The 20,259-nt window shown below is 48.9% G+C and overlaps 1 protein-coding gene across 2 annotated transcripts in view; it reads left to right on the top strand.

The window, feature by feature from the left end:
• The window catches only part of LOC119973227 (histidine ammonia-lyase-like), an 88,950-nt gene that overhangs the window by 44,988 nt on the left and 23,703 nt on the right, over nt 1-20,259 (top strand). For both annotated transcript variants that reach the window (XM_038810904.1, XM_038810905.1), the window contains exons 10-15: nt 4,586-4,633; nt 5,326-5,473; nt 5,986-6,081; nt 6,164-6,222; nt 6,352-6,432; nt 8,688-8,753. In XM_038810904.1, coding sequence (XP_038666832.1) covers nt 4,586-4,633; nt 5,326-5,473; nt 5,986-6,081; nt 6,164-6,222; nt 6,352-6,432; nt 8,688-8,753 — 498 coding nt within the window. The remainder of the gene's footprint in view (nt 1-4,585; nt 4,634-5,325; nt 5,474-5,985; nt 6,082-6,163; nt 6,223-6,351; nt 6,433-8,687; nt 8,754-20,259) is intronic.

Consider the following 20,259-nt stretch of genomic DNA (forward strand, 5'->3'; position numbering starts at 1 on the left):
CTGTGACTCAGTGCGGCCTGTGACTCAGTGCGGTCTGTGACTCTGTGCGGTCTGTGACTCAGTGCGGCCTGTGACTCAGTGCGGTCTGTGACTCTGTGCGGTCTGTGACTCAGTGCGGCCTGTGACTCAGTGCGGTCTGTTACTCAGTGCGGCCTGTGACTCGGTGCGGTCTGTGACTCGGTGCGGTCTGTGACTCGGTGCGGTCTGTGACTCGGTGCGGACTGTGATTCAGTGCGGTCTGTGACTCAGTGCGGACTGTGATTCAGTGCGGTTTGTGACTCAGTGCGGACTGTGACTCAGTGCGGCCTGTGACTCAGTGCGGCCTGTGACTCAGTGCGGCCTGTGACTCAGTGCGGCCTGTGACTCAGTGCGGACTGTGATTCAGTGCGGCCTGTGACTCAGTGCGGCCTGTGACTCAGTGCGGTCTGTGACTCAGTGCGGCCTGTGACTCAGTGCGGCCCGTGGCTCAGTGCGGCCCCTGGCTCAGTGCGGCCCGTGTCTCAGTGCGGCCTGTGACTCAGTGCGGCCTGTGGCTCAGTGCGGCCTGTGGCTCAGTGCGGCCTGTGACTCAGTGCGGCCTGTGGCTCAGTGCGGCCTGTGTCTCAGTGCGGTCTGTGATTCAGTGCGGTCTGTGTCTCAGTGCGGCCTGTGGCTCAGTGCGGCCTGTGACTCAGTGCGGACTGTGACTCAGTGCGGTCTGTGTCTCAGTGCGGCCTGTGACTCAGTGCGGCCTGTGGCTCAGTGCGGCCTGTGGCTCAGTGCGGCCTGTGTCTCAGTGCGGCCTGTGACTCAGTGCGGCCTGTGACTCAGTGCGGTCTGTGACTCAGTGCGGTCTGTGACTCAGTGCGGCCTGTGACTCAGTGCGGCCTGTGATTCAGTGCGGTTTGTGACTCAGTGCGGTCTGTGACTCAGTGCGGCCTGTGATTCAGTGCGGTCTGTGACTCAGTGCGGCCTGTGACTCAGTGCGGTCTGTGACTCGGTGCGGCCTGTGACTCGGTGCGGCCTGTGACTCGGTGCGGCCTGTGACTCAGTGCGGTCTGTGATTCAGTGCGGCCTGTGACTCAGTGCGGCCTGTGACTCAGTGCGGCCTGTGACTCAGTGCGGCCTGTGACTCAGTGCGGCCTGTGACTCAGTGCGGTCTGTGATTCAGTGCGGTCTGTGACTCAGTGCGCTCTGTGACTCAGTGCGGCCTGTGACTCAGTGCGGTCTGTGACTCAGTGCAGCCTGTGACTCTGTGCGGCCTGTGATTCAGTGCGGTCTGTGTCTCAGTGCGGCCTGTGACTCAGTGCGGTCTGTGACTCAGTGCGGCCTGTGGCTCAGTGCGGCCTGTGACTCAGTGCGGTCTGTGACTCAGTGCGGTCTGTGACTCGGTGCGGTCTGTAACTCGGTGCGGCCTGTGACTCGGTGCGGCCTGTGACTCAGTGCGGTCTGTGACTCAGTGCGGCCTGTGACTCAGTGCGGCCTGTGACTCAGTGCGGACTGTGACTCAGTGCGGTCTGTGACTCGGTGCGGTCTGTGACTCAGTGCGGTCTGTGACTCAGTGCGGCCTGTGACTCAGTGCGGCCTGTGACTCAGTGCGGCCTGTGACTCAGTGCGGCCTGTGGCTCAGTGCGGCCTGTGACTCAGTGCGGTCTGTGGCTCAGTGCGGTCTGTGATTCAGTGCGGTCTGTGACTCAGTGCGGCCTGTGACTCAGTGCGGCCTGTGACTCAGTGCGGTCTGTGATTCAGTGCGGTCTGTGACTCAGTGCGGCCTGTGTCTCAGTGCGGTCTGTGATTCAGTGCGGTCTGTGACTCAGTGCGGTCTGTGACTCAGTGCGGCCTGTGTCTCAGTGCGGTCTGTGATTCAGTGCGGTCTGTGACTCAGTGCGGTCTGTGACTCAGTGCGGCCTGTGACTCAGTGCGGCCTGTGACTCAGTGCGGCCTGTGACTCAGTGCGGTCTGTGACTCAGTGCGGCCTGTGGCTCAGTGCGGTCTGTGTCTCAGTGCGGCCTGTGACTCAGTGCGGTCTGTGTCTCGGTGCGGTCTGTGACTCAGTGCGGTCTGTGTCTCGGTGCGGCCTGTGGCTCGGTGCGGCCTGTGACTCGGTGCGGCCTGTGACTCGGTGCGGCCTGTGGCTCGGTGCGGACTGTGACTCGGTGCGGTCTGTGACTCGGTGCGGTCTGTGACTCGGTGCGGTCTGTGACTCAGTGCGGTCTGTGACTCAGTGCGGACTGTGATTCAGTGCGTTCTGTGACTCAGTGCGGCCTGTGACTCAGTGCGGTCTGTGACTCAGTGCGGCCTGTGACTCAGTGCGGTCTGTGACTCAGTGCGGTCTGTGACTCAGTGCGGTCTGTGACTCAGTGCGGTCTGTGACTCAGTGCGGCCTGTGACTCAGTGCGGCCTGTGACTCAGTGCGGCCTGTGACTCAGTGCGGCCTGTGACTCAGTGCGGCCTGTGACTCAGTGCGGCCTGTGACTCAGTGCGGCCTGTGACTCAGTGCGGCCTGTGACTCAGTGCGGTCTGTGACTCAGTGCGGACTGTGACTCAGTGCGGACTGTGACTCAGTGCGGTCTGTGATTCAGTGCGGTCTGTGACTCAGTGCGGCCTGTGACTCAGTGCGGCCTGTGACTCAGTGCGGCCTGTGACTCAGTGCGGCCTGTGACTCAGTGCGGCCTGTGACTCAGTGCGGCCTGTGACTCAGTGCGGCCTGTGGTTCAGTGCGGCCTGTGGTTCAGTGCGGCCTGTGATTCAGTGCCATTATCCAGGGAAAAAAAAACACTTGGCCCTCCATCCTTGGAAATTACTATCCCAACTCCAATCTGCCTCTCCGCTCTGAAGCCCTTGAGTGCGTTGATGTTTCCCAAATCTGGGCCCCATTTTTCCCTGAACTCCTTGCTTGAATCTCTCCAATCAGATTTCTGCTATGCCACAATACCAAAATGGATCTCATTAATCTCTGTGACTGTGACCAAGTTAAACTTTTCCTCCTGATCCTTGTGCACCTGCCTTCAGCCTTTGAGCACACCAGCCCACTGTTGGGTGACACTGATCTCACCTGACCTTACCACAGGCAGGTAATTTACATCAATGGCTTCCTTCCCCATTTCAGCACAGTTTTCTGTGGTGTCCCCAAGAATCTATCCTTGGCCGCTTCCTTTTCTCATCTACGTGCTACCTCTCGGTTACATTATCTGAAAAATATGTCATTAATTTCTACCTATGCACTGACAGCACCCAACTCTCTCAACCCCTCCACTGCCTTTAAATTGTCAGACTACCTATCTGACATCCAGTACTGGATGAGCAAAGAATGCATCCAATTAAATATGGGGAAGATTAAAGCCATGCTCTTCATTCCCCACCACCACCCCCATCCTTTCCCTGGCAACTAGTTGAGGCTAATTCTGACTCTACACAACCCAGTTCTGTTAGATCCTGAGTTTTCTATCACTGAGACCACTTGTTTCCATCACCCAACTCCACCTTGCCTCAGCTCATCCCCTGCTGTGAACCTCATCCACATCTTCCCTACCTCCCAGATTCAACTATTCCAGCATTCTCCTGGCTGGACATCCACATTCTACCCTCTCTGAATTTGAGGTCATCCAAAACTCTGCTGCCCATGTCCTAACTCGCATCAAATACACACCCCCCCCCCCCCCCCGCCCCCACCATTCTTAATGACTGACATTGACTTCCACAGTTAAACAGCACCTCCATTTTCAAATTCTCATCCTTATTTTCAGACCCATCCCTGGCCACGTCCCTTCTGTAATCTCCTCCAGCCTCACAACCCTCGAGATATCTGCCTCCATCTAATTCTAGCATCTTGAACATCCCTGATTTTAATTACCTCTGCTCTATCTTTAGTAATGCTGCCTTTAGTCGCCTGGGTGTTAAACTCTGGAATTCCCTCCCAAAGACTGTCTTTGTCCTTCACTTTCTCCTTTGGGACATTCCTTAAAAGCTCCCTCTTTGACCAAGCTTTTGGTCACATGAGCGAATATCTCCTCATGTGGCTCGGTGTCAGCATCTCGGGATGTTTTATTACCTTAAAGTTACTATGTAAGTTCACAGTGGGGCTCTATTGTGATTCTATGTGATCCTCAAGTGGAGGTTGTGTTGCCCTGTGAGTAGTGTCCCGGCCTCTGACCCAGAAGCTTCAGATTCAAATCGCACTCCAGGACCTCATGGCCATGGAAGGGGTGTTCATAACACAGCCAAACAGGTTGAATATGAACCTATAAATCTTTCCAACACACACCATTGGCAGGAGACATTCCAGGCGATGGAAAGAAAATTGGAGCCTCTACCATTGCTGTCCAGATCTCCGGACTGCAACATGAATGGAAAAGTGCACATTGCCACGGCAACTCTGATACCTTAGGGTGTCAGCTGGTTGGATGGCTGGTGTGGATCAGATTGGTGACAACAGGACTGGGTGGATTAGGAAGCTGGCTCACCCACCCATGGTGGAGGTCATGGCATTGTGCGTCAGAGCTGTCTTCGGACAGCCAACGAAAGAAGATATGACACTATTTGATTCCCTGATTCTGTAACTTGATGTTAACATTGTTCAGACAAGTAATTCTCGCTCATCCATCAGGTTTTGCAAGCTCATGGTCTCCAGCCGATTTCACTCAAAGCTAAAGAGGTAATAAAACAGTACACTTTTTATAAACAACATTTGAACAAATTTCTAGGTATTAGCAACTCGTATCTCATCAAGCAAAAGCCCTTGATCAACTTACTGTATCTGTCTCAATTCTTGATTTTCGATTGTTTTTTTTTGTTCCAATGTTGGTTATTCATGTTCATACAATTTGTCAACACATTGTGCAGTTCTGTAAGATTTCTCTCCCTTTCACGGAATGCCCAATCTTGCCAAATAATTTGATGTTGGGTTAAAACATAAAAACACAAATTGTTTTCCTTTCCAGGATCAGCCATATTGTAGGTTACTATAGAACATAGAAAAATTCAGCACAGAACAGGCCCTTCGGCCCACGATGTTGTGCCAAACCTTTGTCCTAGATTAATCATAGATTATCATAGAATTTACAGTGCAGAAGGAGGCCATTCGGCCCAGCGAGTCTGCATAGTTACCAATCACTTTATTTGCTGAATGAATTGATAGTTTATGGCACTTACTGGGTGACTGCCTGTTTAGATGTACAAGCTAGCTGGCAAGGTTAACACTCAGTTCACTGCTCTCTCCAGAAATTGCATTTTATATCTCGATATCTTGAGGCTAAGATATCCTTCTGACAGATTTGTTTTTTAATTGTGGAATTAGTGATTATTGGGAGGATTTTTCATCCAATTCAATTGATGTATAATTTTTAGGGACTGGCCTTGATCAATGGGACTCAGATGATCACATCGCTGGGTGTTGAGGCCGTGGAGAGAGCAACAATGATTTCTCGACAGGCAGACATCATAGCAGCTCTTACACTGGAGGTTCTGAAAGGCACAACCAGAGGTTTTGACAGTGGTGAGTAGCATGTTAAACACACTCTCCAGCCTGCCTTACTGAAGTGAAGGGCTCCCTCCTCCTGATGCTATGAATGTAGCATTGCCAACCCTCCAGGATTGGCCTGGAGTCTCCATCGACAGGACACTGCTGAATGCAACCCTGGAGAAAAATCACCCGGACATTAAAAAAAACATTGGATCTTTTGTAATTTTCTTTGACCATTTCTCTTCACCAGGTATACAAAATGTTTGAAAATGGGGGTGGGTGGAAATGGTTGTTTGGCCGACAGGGAAACATTATCCAATTGGGAAATGGGTTTTCTGCTTTCCATTTGGCGTAGGAAGGCAGTACATCACAAGGATGGGTGGGTTGGTCAACTAATGGTTGGGACCTTGGGAGGAAGTCATGTGATGATACCTCCAGGAAGATATTTGATCACAGTTGGCAATTCTATATGAATAACCAGCTCAAGGAGCTGGAACCATTGACTGGTGGATAATGTGGTGCTGTTACTTTGTCCATTTAAACAGGTATCCATGACCTCCGACCTCATCCGGGTCAGGTAGAAGTAGCCGCACGTTTTCGATCACTCTTACATTCTGATGTTCATCCATCTGAAATTGCAGGTAAATCATTAGTCTCGTAACAATTCCACATTTTTTCGAAAAGTCTGTGGTGTGGGACTGTAACCGTGTGAAACTTTCACAGGAAGCCACCGGTTCTGTGACCGTGTTCAGGATCCCTACAGCCTACGATGCTGCCCACAGGTAGATATTACAAAGCACAAACACTGCAACAGATTTCTATAAATATTTCATCAGCGTAAAGCAAGTGGACAAACGTCCAGGTTTTGATATATCGCATATTTTGCCCGATCTGAACCTTCTCTCTTCCAGGTCCATGGTGTGGTCAACGACACGATTGCATTTGTGAAGACTATTTTGGTGACTGAGATGAACAGTGCCACTGATAATCCAGTATCCTTTAGTGATACAGTCTCCTCACAATCAGGCTGTTGTCCTCAGAATGATTTCAGTACATTCAGTTAATAAACAATAACATTAATGAACAGTGACATGACTGCAGACAATGCTGCACTGTTCACCTTGTCCCCGGTGTTTATTTAGGGGTCAGTATTTACTCCTGAACCACTGTAGGTCATGCATTGAAGACCCACTCCAGAGACTGGAGTGCAAATCCAGCCTGACACTGCAGTGCAGTACTAAAGGAATGCTGTTTTGTTGGAGTTACTGTTAGAATCGCAGACCAGACCCCAACGTTTGTTAGGATCCCGGACCAGACCCCAACGTTTGTTAGGATCCCGGACCAGACCCCAACGTTTGTTAGGATCCTGGACAAGAGCCCAAAGTTTGTTGGGATACTGGACCAGATTACATTTGTTCGTATCCCGGATCAGATCCCAACCAATTTCTTTAAAACTGCGAGAAAAGGATACTTCACCCTAGGAGCGATGACTCTGACCAATAGGTATCTTTTATGTAAAAACAAACTTTAATTTAAAAACAGAATAAACCACAATAACATAATTGAAATAGTTTTACAATTATCAGTTAAACAGTGCTTAGCACAATGAAAAATTTTAACTTACCATCTAAATCTGCTACTAACACCAATTAAGCAACACAATACAATTCAAATGTCACGTATAAATAAAGTTAACAAAACAGGTTTACTTGCTTCGCTGTGTAGAGACTTTTGGAGAAAGTTCCTTTCAAGAGCAGATCCAGTACACTTTTGCTCAATTTGGCAAAACTTTCTGTTCAACTTGAAATCCTTCTGGCTTGTCAGACTCAAATCCTATGACAAAGTGTAAAACTACAGACCAACCTGGCTTCTCCCATTAATAACCCCATCTCTAGCCCACTAAGATGTCACATGACCTGCTTAGCTAGGGCTAAATACAACCCCTTCATAAATGATCTGCTCTCTACGGAATCTCCAGCAATCATAACAATGCTGCATTAGCCCTCTACACGTAAACAAGTAAATGGTTAGAATCAATCATGACCTTTTATGAATTCCTAATTATAGATTTAGCAGACATACAAGTCTGGATATCTTAACTGGATATCTTTAATAATATTACTGCAACAAATATGTTCCTTAATCCAGACTTTTAATAACATTACTGCCATAAATATAAAATATATGTAACAAATTTCTACATTAATCACAATGCCATCTTTTGGATGGGATGCTTAAGCAAGGCCGTTACGTCCCATGGCACTATTGAAAAATGAGCAGGGGAATGATCCCAGTATCCTCTAACCAATAATAATGCATCAACAGATTATCTGGTTATCTCATTGGTGTTATCGGGACTTTCTGTGCACAAATTGGCTACCGTTTTATCCCCATGACAACAGTGATTATTTTTAAAAGTGGTTCACTGGCTGTGAAGTATTTTGAGACATTCTGAAGCCATGAAAGATGCTATATAAACGGCAGGTTTTCTTGCCAATGTTTACCTTAGTTTGCACGGACAACATATTCGCTGAACAGGATTTCAGAGTTGGACACGTAGACTGACAAACATCTAAAAGGTTTATTTGTAAATACTAATGTGATTGGAAAAAACAGAAGCTCGAAGCTTTGAAATTCTAACAAGTTGAGGGTTCAGTTGAAGATATTTTGCATTCCTTGACTGCGTTCCAAAGGCTGGGTTTAATCAGATTGTGATATTGCGTGATGGACGACTGAATCATTCTGATGTAACAATTAACACACACAATGGATATCTTTAAGATCGGGTGATTTAGCACACTGGTTTAGCACACTGGGCTAAATCGCTGGCTTTTAAAGCAGACCAAAGCAGGCCAGCAGCACGGTTCAATTCCCGTACCAGCCTCCCCGAACAGGCGCCGGAATGTGGCGACTAGGGGCTTTTCACAGTAACTTCATTGAAGCCTACTTGTGACAATAAGTGATTTTCATTTCATTTTTCATTTTCATTGTTATGAAACAAAACTTGACCGTGGCTTTAAACTATTTTTCCAAAGTTTCTACCATTTTGAAGGTATTTAGTGTCTTAGGGTGGGGGGGGAGGAAGGAAAATTATCTCTAAAATGTGAGATTGACTAATCTTCAGTCAACCCATCCATTGGGAAAAGTTTTTTTTTATTATCAGCATCCTAACCCGGCTTTAGTTACAATGTGAGCTTGCTAGCAGTCTTCAAAATCAGGTGGTAGTTTTCCCTTAATCCGTTTCCAGATTGTGTTTGCAGAAAGGGGAGAAATTATTTCAGGTGGAAATTTCCATGGCGAGTATCCCGCTAAGGTCAGTGTTTTGTCTGCAAAGGACATTTCAGGACTTTGTCTAAAAATATCCTGGTTTAAAACAATTTTAAGTGAACAAAAATGCCACCATCAGAAAATATGAGTGACAGAGTCACTAAAATATCAAGATTGATTGATTGATAGTTCGTCACTCATTAAAAATAACTCTCTTGCGGGGGGGTCACGTGATGTGAGCGTAGGAGCGGCTGTGTTTTCGTGAGCTCCATCTCCACTCGTCTTTTAATCTTTTATTTTGTTTTATCCTAATGGACATTCCAGTCACCTGAAAAATGACTAAGCATCGTTTTGAGCGGGAGTAACGGGGTGTTTTGCGCTGGCTGTAATGACGCAATCAAGATTGGTATTCACCCTGGTTTAGGAGCCTGGTTTACCCTGAGGGGCTGGTTTAGCTCACTTGGCTAAATCGCTGGCTTTTAAAGCAGACCAAGCAGGCCAGCAGCACTGTTCGATTCCCGTACCAGCCTCCCCAGACAGGCGCCGGAATGTGGCGACTAGGGGCTTTTCACAGTAACTTCATTGAAGCCTACTCGTGACAATAAGCGATTTTAATTTTCATTTCATTTTTCACCGACACTTTGTGCAAGAAACAATCCCCCACTTGCCATGCCTGAGTCCCCAGGCATCTGATTCGTCTGACCCACAGCTGAGCTGTTCACTGCTAACAACAGGGGAGCATTATTTAAATGCTCCCTCAGCACTCATTCCCAGTCAGGCCAGCAGGATGGTAGCATGGAGACCTGCTCCTTAGTATCTGGATGCAGACCTGGCTGTGTGGATGAGAGATGGGGCACCCAGTACCCCCAAGGGGGTTGGAGAACCAGCAGCATCGTCTGGGATGCAGTAGCAGCTGCAGGCAACATGACCAGGGGGAGGGCCGTCCAATACCGGAGGAAGCTGAACAACACCTTACGAGCTGCAAGGGTAAGTTGTCACTTGTCTCCTGGCATCAGTCCCGCCTGCCACCCCTCAAATTCCCAAACCGCACCCCTCCTCCTCCCCAGCAATCGACTGGCTGACACCTCGCACCCTCTCCACATCCAATCTCCAAGCTTGTTCCTCAGAACCCCCTGGCACTCACCACAACCCTTTAATGTCGAGCTGAGTTGCCCTGGTATAGTCACCCTGACCCATCAAGCATGGACCTCACGATGCCCTCTCTTTCTCCCCGCAGGAAAAGATAGTCCATAATAAGCAGGAAAGGGCGAAGCTGGGAGATGGAATTCCAGGGTTGCGAATACTCACCCCCTATGATGAACACGCCCTGGAGATCATGGGGTTGCCCGAGTAGAGAGCAGTAACCGGCGGTGAGGCTGGCCTGTGCCAGAGAGGTGAGGATGGACCACTGCCTCTTCAACCAGATGACCTGTCTCAAGTGATGTTCTACAAAATGACCCTTCCATCTCACAGACCACATGTCCATTTTCTCACAGGATTACCATCTGATGAGGCCGGGCCATCCTGGGCCGTATCCTACACCTGCCACCCAAGATACCATCTCGGAGGAAAGCTCTGAGGAAACCACCATCGAGGCATCACAGCTGTCACCACCTTCAACCAGCGCAGAGGGACACACCTCGGTGGGCGACATTAATGGTCAGGCTTTGGGGGCACAATCTGATGAGCACCGCACAGCTGCTGATGCACATCAGGTGGAGGCAGCAAGGGAGACAGCAGTCGGAGGACTGCTGGATCCCAAGACACAGCTGGGTCCCAGATGGATGTCGAGCCTCTGGACAAGGTTCTCCCAGAGCTGATGCAGATGATAGGACACAGCCGTGACATTCAAGAAGGGGCATTAGTGACATTCCAGTGACTGAAAAGCAGATTGGAGGAGTCCCAAAAGCTCCAGGAGCAGGAGATGCTGCCGACAATGAGTGGCACTGAGGCCAACACTGCTAGGGTGGCGAGCCTAGTGGAAAATCTGGATCACAATGTTCGAGTTATGAGTAGTGGTGTCCAAGGCATGGCTCAGTCTCTGAATACCATGGCTGAGGGTCTGGACGTCATGTCCCATTCACCGAGGGACGTGACCCAGACATAGGTGGACAGTGCCAAGGTACTGCAGAGCTTTGCCCAGTTACTGAGGACCATCGGTGAGGGCATCAACAACATGGGGAAGACACCAGCGGGCCTCCAGGACTGGCAGAGACCTCTGGTGCTCACTCCAGCTGCTCCAGGGTGGAGGAAGCACTGGAGCTCACCCATCGCCTTCCACCAAGGAGACTCCGGCAGCCTCTAGTTCTTCTGAATCTTCGACCCCTCACCCCCTGAGACTGGCACATTTCAAGGGCAGTAGGTAGAACAGGGTGGCACTGTGGCACCGGTAAGTCGACCGGGCCCTCCAGCTCTAGGCCCTCCAGAGGATGACCACCAAGGTCATAGAAGGCCACAGGCTGCTTAAGCAGCACACTGCCTCCACCCCTGATGTGCATCCTGGAGACACACCTAAACATAGCACCAGACCACAGAGGAACAAGAGGTTTTAGGAGCGCCTAATGGTGAGGTCAATATTCGTAGCTAAGGGGAATGGATAATTGTCACATTAAAATGTTCACCAGTAAAACAATTCACACCTGAAACATGTAACGTCCCAGTCATTGTAATCTTCTCACAACAAGGTGGGTCTCTCTCTCCACCTGGAGTCGCTTCCTGCTATAGACCCCCCCCCCCCACCCAAGAAGCGGCATTGGTGAGAGCATAGGAAACCCATAGTGTTATGGGAGCGGTGTTTTCAGAACCCCAAAATGTATCATGGAGTTCAATCAACCTCCCCCTTTAATGTATTGTTGCTTTTGAAGCACACGGCTTGTTCTCCAGGTGTGGTATTACAATTATGGACACGTGGGTTTTTAAACACAAAACAATGTTTATTCCATGAACTCAACTTAACCTTTTAAATAAACATAGGATCACTTAACACCCCTTACTTCAAAGATAACCCCGAAAATAATACAACACTAAATAATCCTTCAGTTGTTCCTTTAAACATCCAAGAGACTTAACACCTTTGAACAGAAACACATCAGGTTAAAGACATTACTTTAATGAGTTTAAATCACCCAAATGATTCAGAGATAGTCTTTCATGGCAGAGATCACGGTAGAATCCAGCTCACTGCAAAAACACAGACACACCCAAGCTCTTTTCCTCCATCCAGCTCTCAGCAAACCAGCCAGGCACTTTTCAGCTGCTCTCTCTCAAACTGAAACTAAAAGCAGAAGTGAGCTCAGCTCCCCCCACCCTCTGACATCACTTCAGTAATATAAGCTGCTCCATTTCTGAAAGGTACATTGCTTAAACATCCATTTCTTAAAGGTACTCTCACATGACAATAGTGACTGACATCCTGGACCGCAAGCTGCATCACTCACTGGACATGGACAACGCACTCACCCACCCGCCCCACACATAGTTGAAAATAAATGCCCACCTATGCAGACACCATCATGAGGGTGGGTATGAGCGCACTGTCAGCAGATCGACGGGCTTCCGGTGGCGGCCATGGTGTGAGGGAGTGCACACAGGGCAGGTCCTGCTTGAAGGCTTAGAAAAGAGCTCTTTTACCCGAAATCGGGTGTAACTTTGACAGAACAGTGTAGCTGAAGGTCGGAGAAGTCCCCGCCCCGGGGTGTGGTGCGTCTGCTGGTCAGCAGAAAGACAAGAGGCAGATTTAATCAGTACCCGAGGTGCATCAGAGCTTTCCTCAAAGCAAGTTGTCATCACCTTCATGCCCCTTGAAAAGGAATCCGTTGACAGTGCCAATACAAGCCTGTGACCCTTGAGTCATGGACCATAGGGAGGGAGGGAATGGGAGATACGGGTTTAGGAGGGTGTCCAAGGCCTGAGTATTGATCTAGCTTTTACATGGGGTTCCTCCCTCTTAGTTACAGCTCAGCTGAACAGAGATCATTAGATACACATCGACCCGGTTAAGCAGCTTTATTCTTCCAAGCTTGGTCCATGTACATCGGAGAGAGATCAGGATAAATGCCAAAATCAATCTGTCTGACACTGGTACAAACACACCGATTATAGAGTTTCCCAGAAATCAATAGCCCACCCCAGTTGGACTTGATTCAATCCTTGAAGCAAAATGATGACTTTGATCAGCTCATGATTTAACCCCATCCCGTCACTTGTTGTTTACTGGGATACTGTGTCCATTATAAAGTTGTTTTTGTCCATTCCCATCCTACGTGTCGCAGTCAGTCCTGCCCACCTGAAGTGCAAAATCACCACTATTCTTAGAACTCCCCCAATACCAAAAAGACATTCTAAAAGGTGACAGGGATTCTCACTCCCTGACTCCTATGCAGACTTTGGTGGGTGCTATTTGGGTCAATCTATATTTTCAAGTTATCCCCCGGTATAACCCATATCTTCATAGAAGATTTAATCTACTTACCACTTGGTAGTCTGGGTCCCGCGTTGCTAAGTAAGTAAAGTAGACTTTGTTAATAACCACTGTTTCAGGTTAAAACTTTAAGTTATTTTATTGTTATTATATTTTTTCTTTTAAAAGATAAAATCACTGTTGTTACAGAAAAGTAAAACGATCTTGCTTCTGGATTCTCCTGGTTGGTTGAAAAGACCTTCAGGTCTACCTTGACAATCTCTCTTCTTTATCTTTTGGTTTCCTCCTGATGGATTCGCTGTTCTGCTCGGTTTCTGTGTTCTACCCTTTCCATGACCGAGGGCAGCTATGAGAGCTGTCTCTGCTGGCTGTTACCGATTTCGGGCTTATATTTCCCTTCTAGCAGTTATTAAGTTTATATGACATTATCATAAAGTAACTTTGTTTTGCTCTTGATTGTTCAGTGTACCTTTAATCTTAAATATTTCTAACACGACTATGTATTCATGTTGAGCATGCCTTTAGTTAATCGAACTCTGATTAAATTTTTTCCCTTGTAATGTTCAAAAGTGCTTTGATCCTCGAGGGATGTTATATCTGGTTCCTGTCACTTCTAATGTTGCTTTATTACCAAATAGTACCCTCAGCGTGTCAGAACTCTGACTCCGATTTGTGGTTAACTTGTGCTCTCGTGGACACGTTGTCTCTGGCTTGCCATATTCAACTGGTGTCAGCAGGATTTCACACCTAAACATTTGTCACCCAATTCAACTGAAGATCCTGGCAATTCTTTTTTAGCTGCTTACTAAAATAATTAACTGAAAAGAAGGTGCAAAATATTGTTTCTCTTCATGTAACTAAAAGTTCAATCTACTTTAACTTGAAAAACAGGCATCAGTTTTACAGCTTGAGCAGTCACAAGCTATTTTCTTAACGTCTGTTTGATAAAGGTTATCTGCATTTCAAAACCTTCCTTTGCAGCTGCTGTTAACCTTTCGTGGGATTTTTCCCTACATTTTCTCATGTACCCTCAGGTCAGGTTTAGCCAGACTTCCATGTTTCCCATATTTTCCCATTTTTACTTTACACACCTCATTGTTCATCCAGGGGCAGGATGTCAAATTTGGTTCCTCTTTACACCAGAGATTGTCTAAGATAGGATATTGGGGGCACTGATAAGAACTGTTTACTGAGCTGACAGTGTTATAGCTGACCACACTACTTCTGTATATCCCCGTTTGTCTGAAAAACACGGAAATTGGCTAGTTTAAATCCCATCATGCATTGTGGCCACTGCTTGTAGCAAGTGTTTGAATACTTATTACTGCTATGTTCCAAAAATACATGTTTAATGGTTAATATTGATTACTGGGTATACTGTCTATGATTAATCTCAATCCTTAATGAACTAACTTATGTAGAACTATTCTAGTCCTATCCTTTTTTAAAAAATTTTTTAAAATAAATTTAGATTACCCAATTATTTTTTCCAAATAAGGGACAACTTAGCGTGGCCAACCCACCTACCCTGCACATCTTTGGGTTGTGGGGGTGAAACCCACGCAGACACAGGGAGAATGTGCAAACTCCACACGGACAGTGACCCAGAGCCGGGGTCGAACCTGGGACCTCAGCGCCGTGAGGCAGTTGTGCTAACCACTAGGCCACCGTGCTGCCCCATTCTAGCCCTATCCTAGCTATTCAGTTTTAAGGGGTCTTATCTATGGACCCCTTCAATGGGAAGGAGGAACAGGGAGATTGGGGAAGGGGTGGTGAGATGGGGCATGGTGGTGTAGAGCTAACGGACACACAGATTATGAGGGCCTCTCTGGTCCTCATGCCATGTTGGACTCTTGCCGCCTGCTACCTTCCATTCTCTGGATGCTTCTCAGACTCATCCTTCAGCCCCTCCTGCTCCCCCTCCTCCTCAGGTGAGGTGGTACATTGCTGCTCCTCCTCGTACAGCATGTCGCCCCGCTGCTGTTTCAGGTTGTGGAAAGTGAGAGACCCTCTGGGGGATAGTATACTGCAAGGCACTGCCAGAGTGCTCCATGCAGCGGAGCCAATTTTGAGCAGCCCGATACACCACTCAACGACAGCACGGGTGACAACGTGGGCCTCATTGTAACAGGTCTCTACCTCGGTCTCAGGCCTCCACGGTGGTTTCACCAGCCATGACTTCGGCGGGTTCCCCTTGCACCCCCTCCACGAGCCAACTCGTCATCCAGGGTTGGTCCTCAAAGACACCATGATCTCCGAGTGCCCCAGGATGTAGCTGTCACGCACGCTCACTGGATGGCAGGCACACACGTGCATGATCCTGAGGCGGTAGCCCCACAGGGGCTGTATTCAGTGAGTGGAACCCGTTTCTGCCGATATAGGGATGCCCTGATGCCCCGGTGCTCGCAGGGCGACATGCGTGCCATCGATGGCCCCCTGGACCTGGGGCAATCTGGTGATGGCAGCGAATCCTGTAGCCCGAGCATCTTGGTGGACCTGGTCCAGGTTGAAAGTGATGTTGTCAGATGCCCGGGCACATAGAGCATCCCTCACCCTCCGCCTTCAACACCATAATCCCAGCCAAGCTCATATCAAAGCTCCAAAACCTAGGACTTGGCTCTCCACTCTGCAACTGGATCCTTGACTTTCTGACCAACAGACCACAGTCAGTAAGAATGAACACCAACACCTCCTCCACAATAGTCCTCAATACCGGTGCCCCGCAAGGCTGCGTACTTAGCCCCCTACTCTACTCCCTGTACACACACGACTGCATGGCAAAACTTGGTTCCAACTCCATCTACAAGTTTGCTGACGATACGACCATAGTGGGCCGGGTCTCGAATAACGACGAGTCCGAATACAGGAGGGAGATAGAGAACCTAGTGGAGTGGTGTAACGACAACAATCTCTCCCTCAATGCCAGCAAAACTAAAGAGCTGGTCATCGACTTCAGGAAGCAAAGTACTGTACACACCCCTGTCAGCATCAACGGAGCCGAGGTAGAGATGGTGAGTAGTTTCAAATTCCTAGGGGTGCACATCACCAAAAATCTATCCTGGTACACTCACGTCGACGCTATCACCAAGAAAGCACAACAGCGCCTATACTTCCTCAGGAAACTAAGGAAATTCGGCATGTCCACATTAACCCTTACCACCTTTTACAGATGCACTATAGAGAGCATCCTATCAGGCTGCATCACAGCCTGGTATGGCAACTGCTCGGCCCAGGACCGCAAGGAACTTCAGAGAGTCGTGAATACCGCCCAGTCCATCACACGAACCTGCCTCCCATCCATTGATTCCATCTACACCTCCCGCTGCCGGGGGAAAGCAGGCAGCATAATCAAGGATCCCTCCCACCCGGCTTACTCACTTTTCCAACTTCTTCCATCGGGCAGGAGATTCAGAAGTCTGAGAACACGCACGAACAGACTTAAAAACAGCTTCTTCCCCACTGTCACCAGACTCCTAAATGACCCTCTTATGGACTGACCTCATTAACACTACACCCATGTCTGCTTCATCCGATGCCAATGCTTATGTAGTTACATTGTATATCTTGTGTTGCCCTATTATGTATTTTCTTGTATTTCTTGAATTCTGTTTAATTCCCTTTTCTTCCCATGTACTGAATGATCTTTTGAGCTGCTTGCAGAAAAATACTTTTCACTGTACCTCGGTACACGTGACAATAAACAAATCCAATCCAATCCTCTGGCTGCACCTGTGAGCTGACAACTGAGAGAGGACCTATTCAGTTAATAGTAGGGAGTTGGAGAGAATAACAGAACAAGGAGATCTCGGGGTACAGGTTCATAGCTCCTTGAAAGTGGAGTCACAGGTGGACAGGCCAGTGAAGAAGGCATTCAGCATGCTAGGGTTTATTGGTCAGAATATTGAATACAGGAGTTGGGACATCTTGTTGAAGTTATACAAGACATTGGTAAGATCACACATGCTGTGTTCAGTTCTGGTCACCCTATTATAGGAAGGATATTGTTAAACTAGACAGAGGGCAGAGGAGGATGCTACCAGGACTTGATGGCCTGAGTTATAAGGAAAGGCTGGGACTTTTATCCCTGGAGAGTAGGAGGCTTAGGGGTGATCTTACAGAGGTCTACAAAATAATGAGGAGCATAGATAAGGTAGATAGTTGACATATTTACCCAAAGATAGAGGAGTCTGGAACTAAAGGGCATAGGCTTAAGGTGAGAGGAGAGAGATACAAGAGACCAGAGGGGAAATTTCTTCACACACAGGGTGGTGAGCATCTGGAACGGGCTGCCAGCGGCAGTGGTAGAGGTGGGTACAATTTTGTCCTTTTAAGAAACAGTTAGACAGTTACATGGGCAGGGTGGGTATAGAGGGATATGGGCCAAATGCAGGCAAGTGGGACTAGCTTAGTGACAGAAACTGGGCAGCATGGACATGCTGGGCCGAAGGGCCTATTTCCATGCTGTAAACATCTATGACTTTAAGACTCCATGCCACACAGGTCCCCACTTGAGCCCTGCAATGACCCAGTGGTTAGAAATGTTTTGTTTTATAAATTTAAAGTACCCAATAATTTTTTTCCAATTAAGGTGCAATTTAGCGTGGTCAATCCACCTACCCTGCACATCTTTGGGTTGTGGGGGTGAGACCCACACAGACGTGGGGAGAATGTGCAAACATCACATGGACAGTGACCTGGGTCCGGGATCGAATCTGCGTCCTTCGCATCGTGAGTCTGCAGTGCTAACCACTGCGCCGCCCCCAGTGGTGTAGAAAGTAAGGGCTGCCGTAACCTTCATGGCCACCAGGAGCGGGTGTCCTTCTTCAAGGGGGTTCCATGTATGTCAGGATGTGACACAGGTGATGCATTCTATCCCTGCTGAGATGCAGTCTTCTGTCCATCAGCCCATCGAAGGACCACAAACTCCTGTAAACCCTTGCTTGTTGTTGGGCTCCCCTTCCCGCCCCGTCCGACAGATGGCCAGGTCTTGAGGATGTGCAGCGGCCTCTTGCACATGTGGTACAGGCTCCAGCCCTCGTTGGCCTTGATGTCTTTGGCGATGTCTGCCCGCCTTGACTCTGACAAGCAAAATAATGGCAACCTCCACAGAATCAACTCCAACATTCATTTTTGTCTCTGGAAGGATTTGGAGGAGAGATAATCAGTTGACTCCTCCATCCCAGGACCCTCAAATCACCCAAGCCTCCCCTACCCTTGCCATAACGGTAGTGCCTTCTCTCTGAGTTCCATCCAGCGGACCAGTTGTGGTGCCGACTGCACTCTGCACGCTCCCTCCCAGCCAAAGCATGGACTCCAGACCTCTGCCAGCAACATTAGCGAGGTTGCAGCCAGCTGTCCCCTGCTCATCCACACACTTACCCTTTAGCTGCGAGAGGGTCTTCAGTGGCTCTTTAGTGTTTGATTGTTGGCGACTGCCTCTATGGTGCTGATGCTCCTGCAGTTCAGGCACTTTGTTCAGGTATCAACGGTTGCAGGATATACAGTGCACTAATCATCCTCTCGCACAGGCCATCCACCTGTTCCTTTGAGGAGACACTTGAGCGCTCAGAAGTGTGAATTGCTCTCACAAATAACAACATTAATCCCTCCTTGAGCTAGCCTTCAGCAGTGAAGCTAGTGGCTGCTGACAGTTAAAGGGGGTGAAATGGCCTTTCATGAGAGAAGGCGCAGCAGGGCTCTGTCCTGCGAGAGTTTGGTAGGACAGGCTGCTGCTGTGATTGGCCCTGTTATTTAAAGATGGCTGGAATTTACATAGAATTTACAGTGCAGAAGGAGGCCATTCAGCCCACCGAGTCTGCACAGGCTCCTGGAAAGAGCATCCTACCCAAGGTTAACACCTCCACCCTATCCCCATAACCCAGTAACCCCACCCAACACTAAGGGCAATTTTGGACACTAAGGGCAATTTATCATGGCCAATCCACCTAACCCGCACATCTTTGGACTGTGGGAGGAAACCGGAGCACCCGGAGGAAACCCACGCACACACGGGGAGGACGTGCAGATTCCGCACAGACAGTGACCCAAGCCGGAATCATACCTGGGACCCTGGAGCTGTGAAGCGATTGTGCTATCCACAATGCTACCGTGCTGCCTGGCATAAGCAACCACCCCCCCTCCCCCCCACCCTGCCCTGGCCCAGGGGTGAGCGCCAACCTGGTCACCTCCAACCCCCAAACAACCCCAGCACCTTGAAAGGGCCCCCCATCTCCCCACAGCTCTGGGGATTCAGCTATGGTGCCCTTGAGCTGCATGCAGGTTAATGGAAAGGGTTACTCACCACGCTCACCCTCGGTATCCATTGCATCATGCCCATATTTTAGTAGAGGAGTCCTTAATGATGCCTGCTTGACTTCCCACCACGTGGTGGGGAGTTGATGACTCTGGGAGTCTGCTGCATTTGACTTTAATCTCACTAATGAGATTAAAATGAAGTAAAATGAAGTGTGAACTTGCCCTTTCTGGGCAAGATCCCGATCACACCATTAGGAGCAGGCCAGGAGAATGGCAAACTGTTTGGAGCCCGAAGCGAATCCCGTTTTGGCTTCTCCTAACACCCGGTGTAACGGGATTGGCGCCGGACACATGGTTGGTTCTTTTGAAGGTGGGCATGCCGGAGGAACATGGATTTATGGTTGTATCTTGTTCCTCTTTTATCTTCCGAACCCCCCAAAGGAGTATCCACCTCCCAACTCCCCAAGCGACTCCCATTCCGGGCGGCACCATCTCCTGACTCCGAGGAGGCCACCTCAGAGGAGAGCTCTGAGAATGCAACCATTATAGTCACAGCACAGTTGTCATCTCTCCACCAGCGCGGACACACGCACCTCAGTGGGACATGACAGTGGTCAGGCTCCTGGGGCACAATCTGGTGAGCACCACACTGCTGATGTTGCACACCAGGTGGAGGCAGGAACCCTCAGGCAAGACAGCAGTCAGAGGGCAGCTAGATCTCAGGACCCAGCTGGGTCCCGGCCTGATGCTGAGTCTGTGGTACAGGGTTACCCGGAGCTGATTGAGACGATAGGGAACAGCCGGGACATTCAGAGGGAGATATCAGCATCACTCCAGCAGATCCATAACCCCTTGGAGGAGTCCCAGAGGCTATGGG

This window comes from Scyliorhinus canicula, chromosome 11, assembly GCF_902713615.1.
Source record: "Scyliorhinus canicula chromosome 11, sScyCan1.1, whole genome shotgun sequence".
NCBI lineage: Eukaryota > Metazoa > Chordata > Chondrichthyes > Carcharhiniformes > Scyliorhinidae > Scyliorhinus > Scyliorhinus canicula.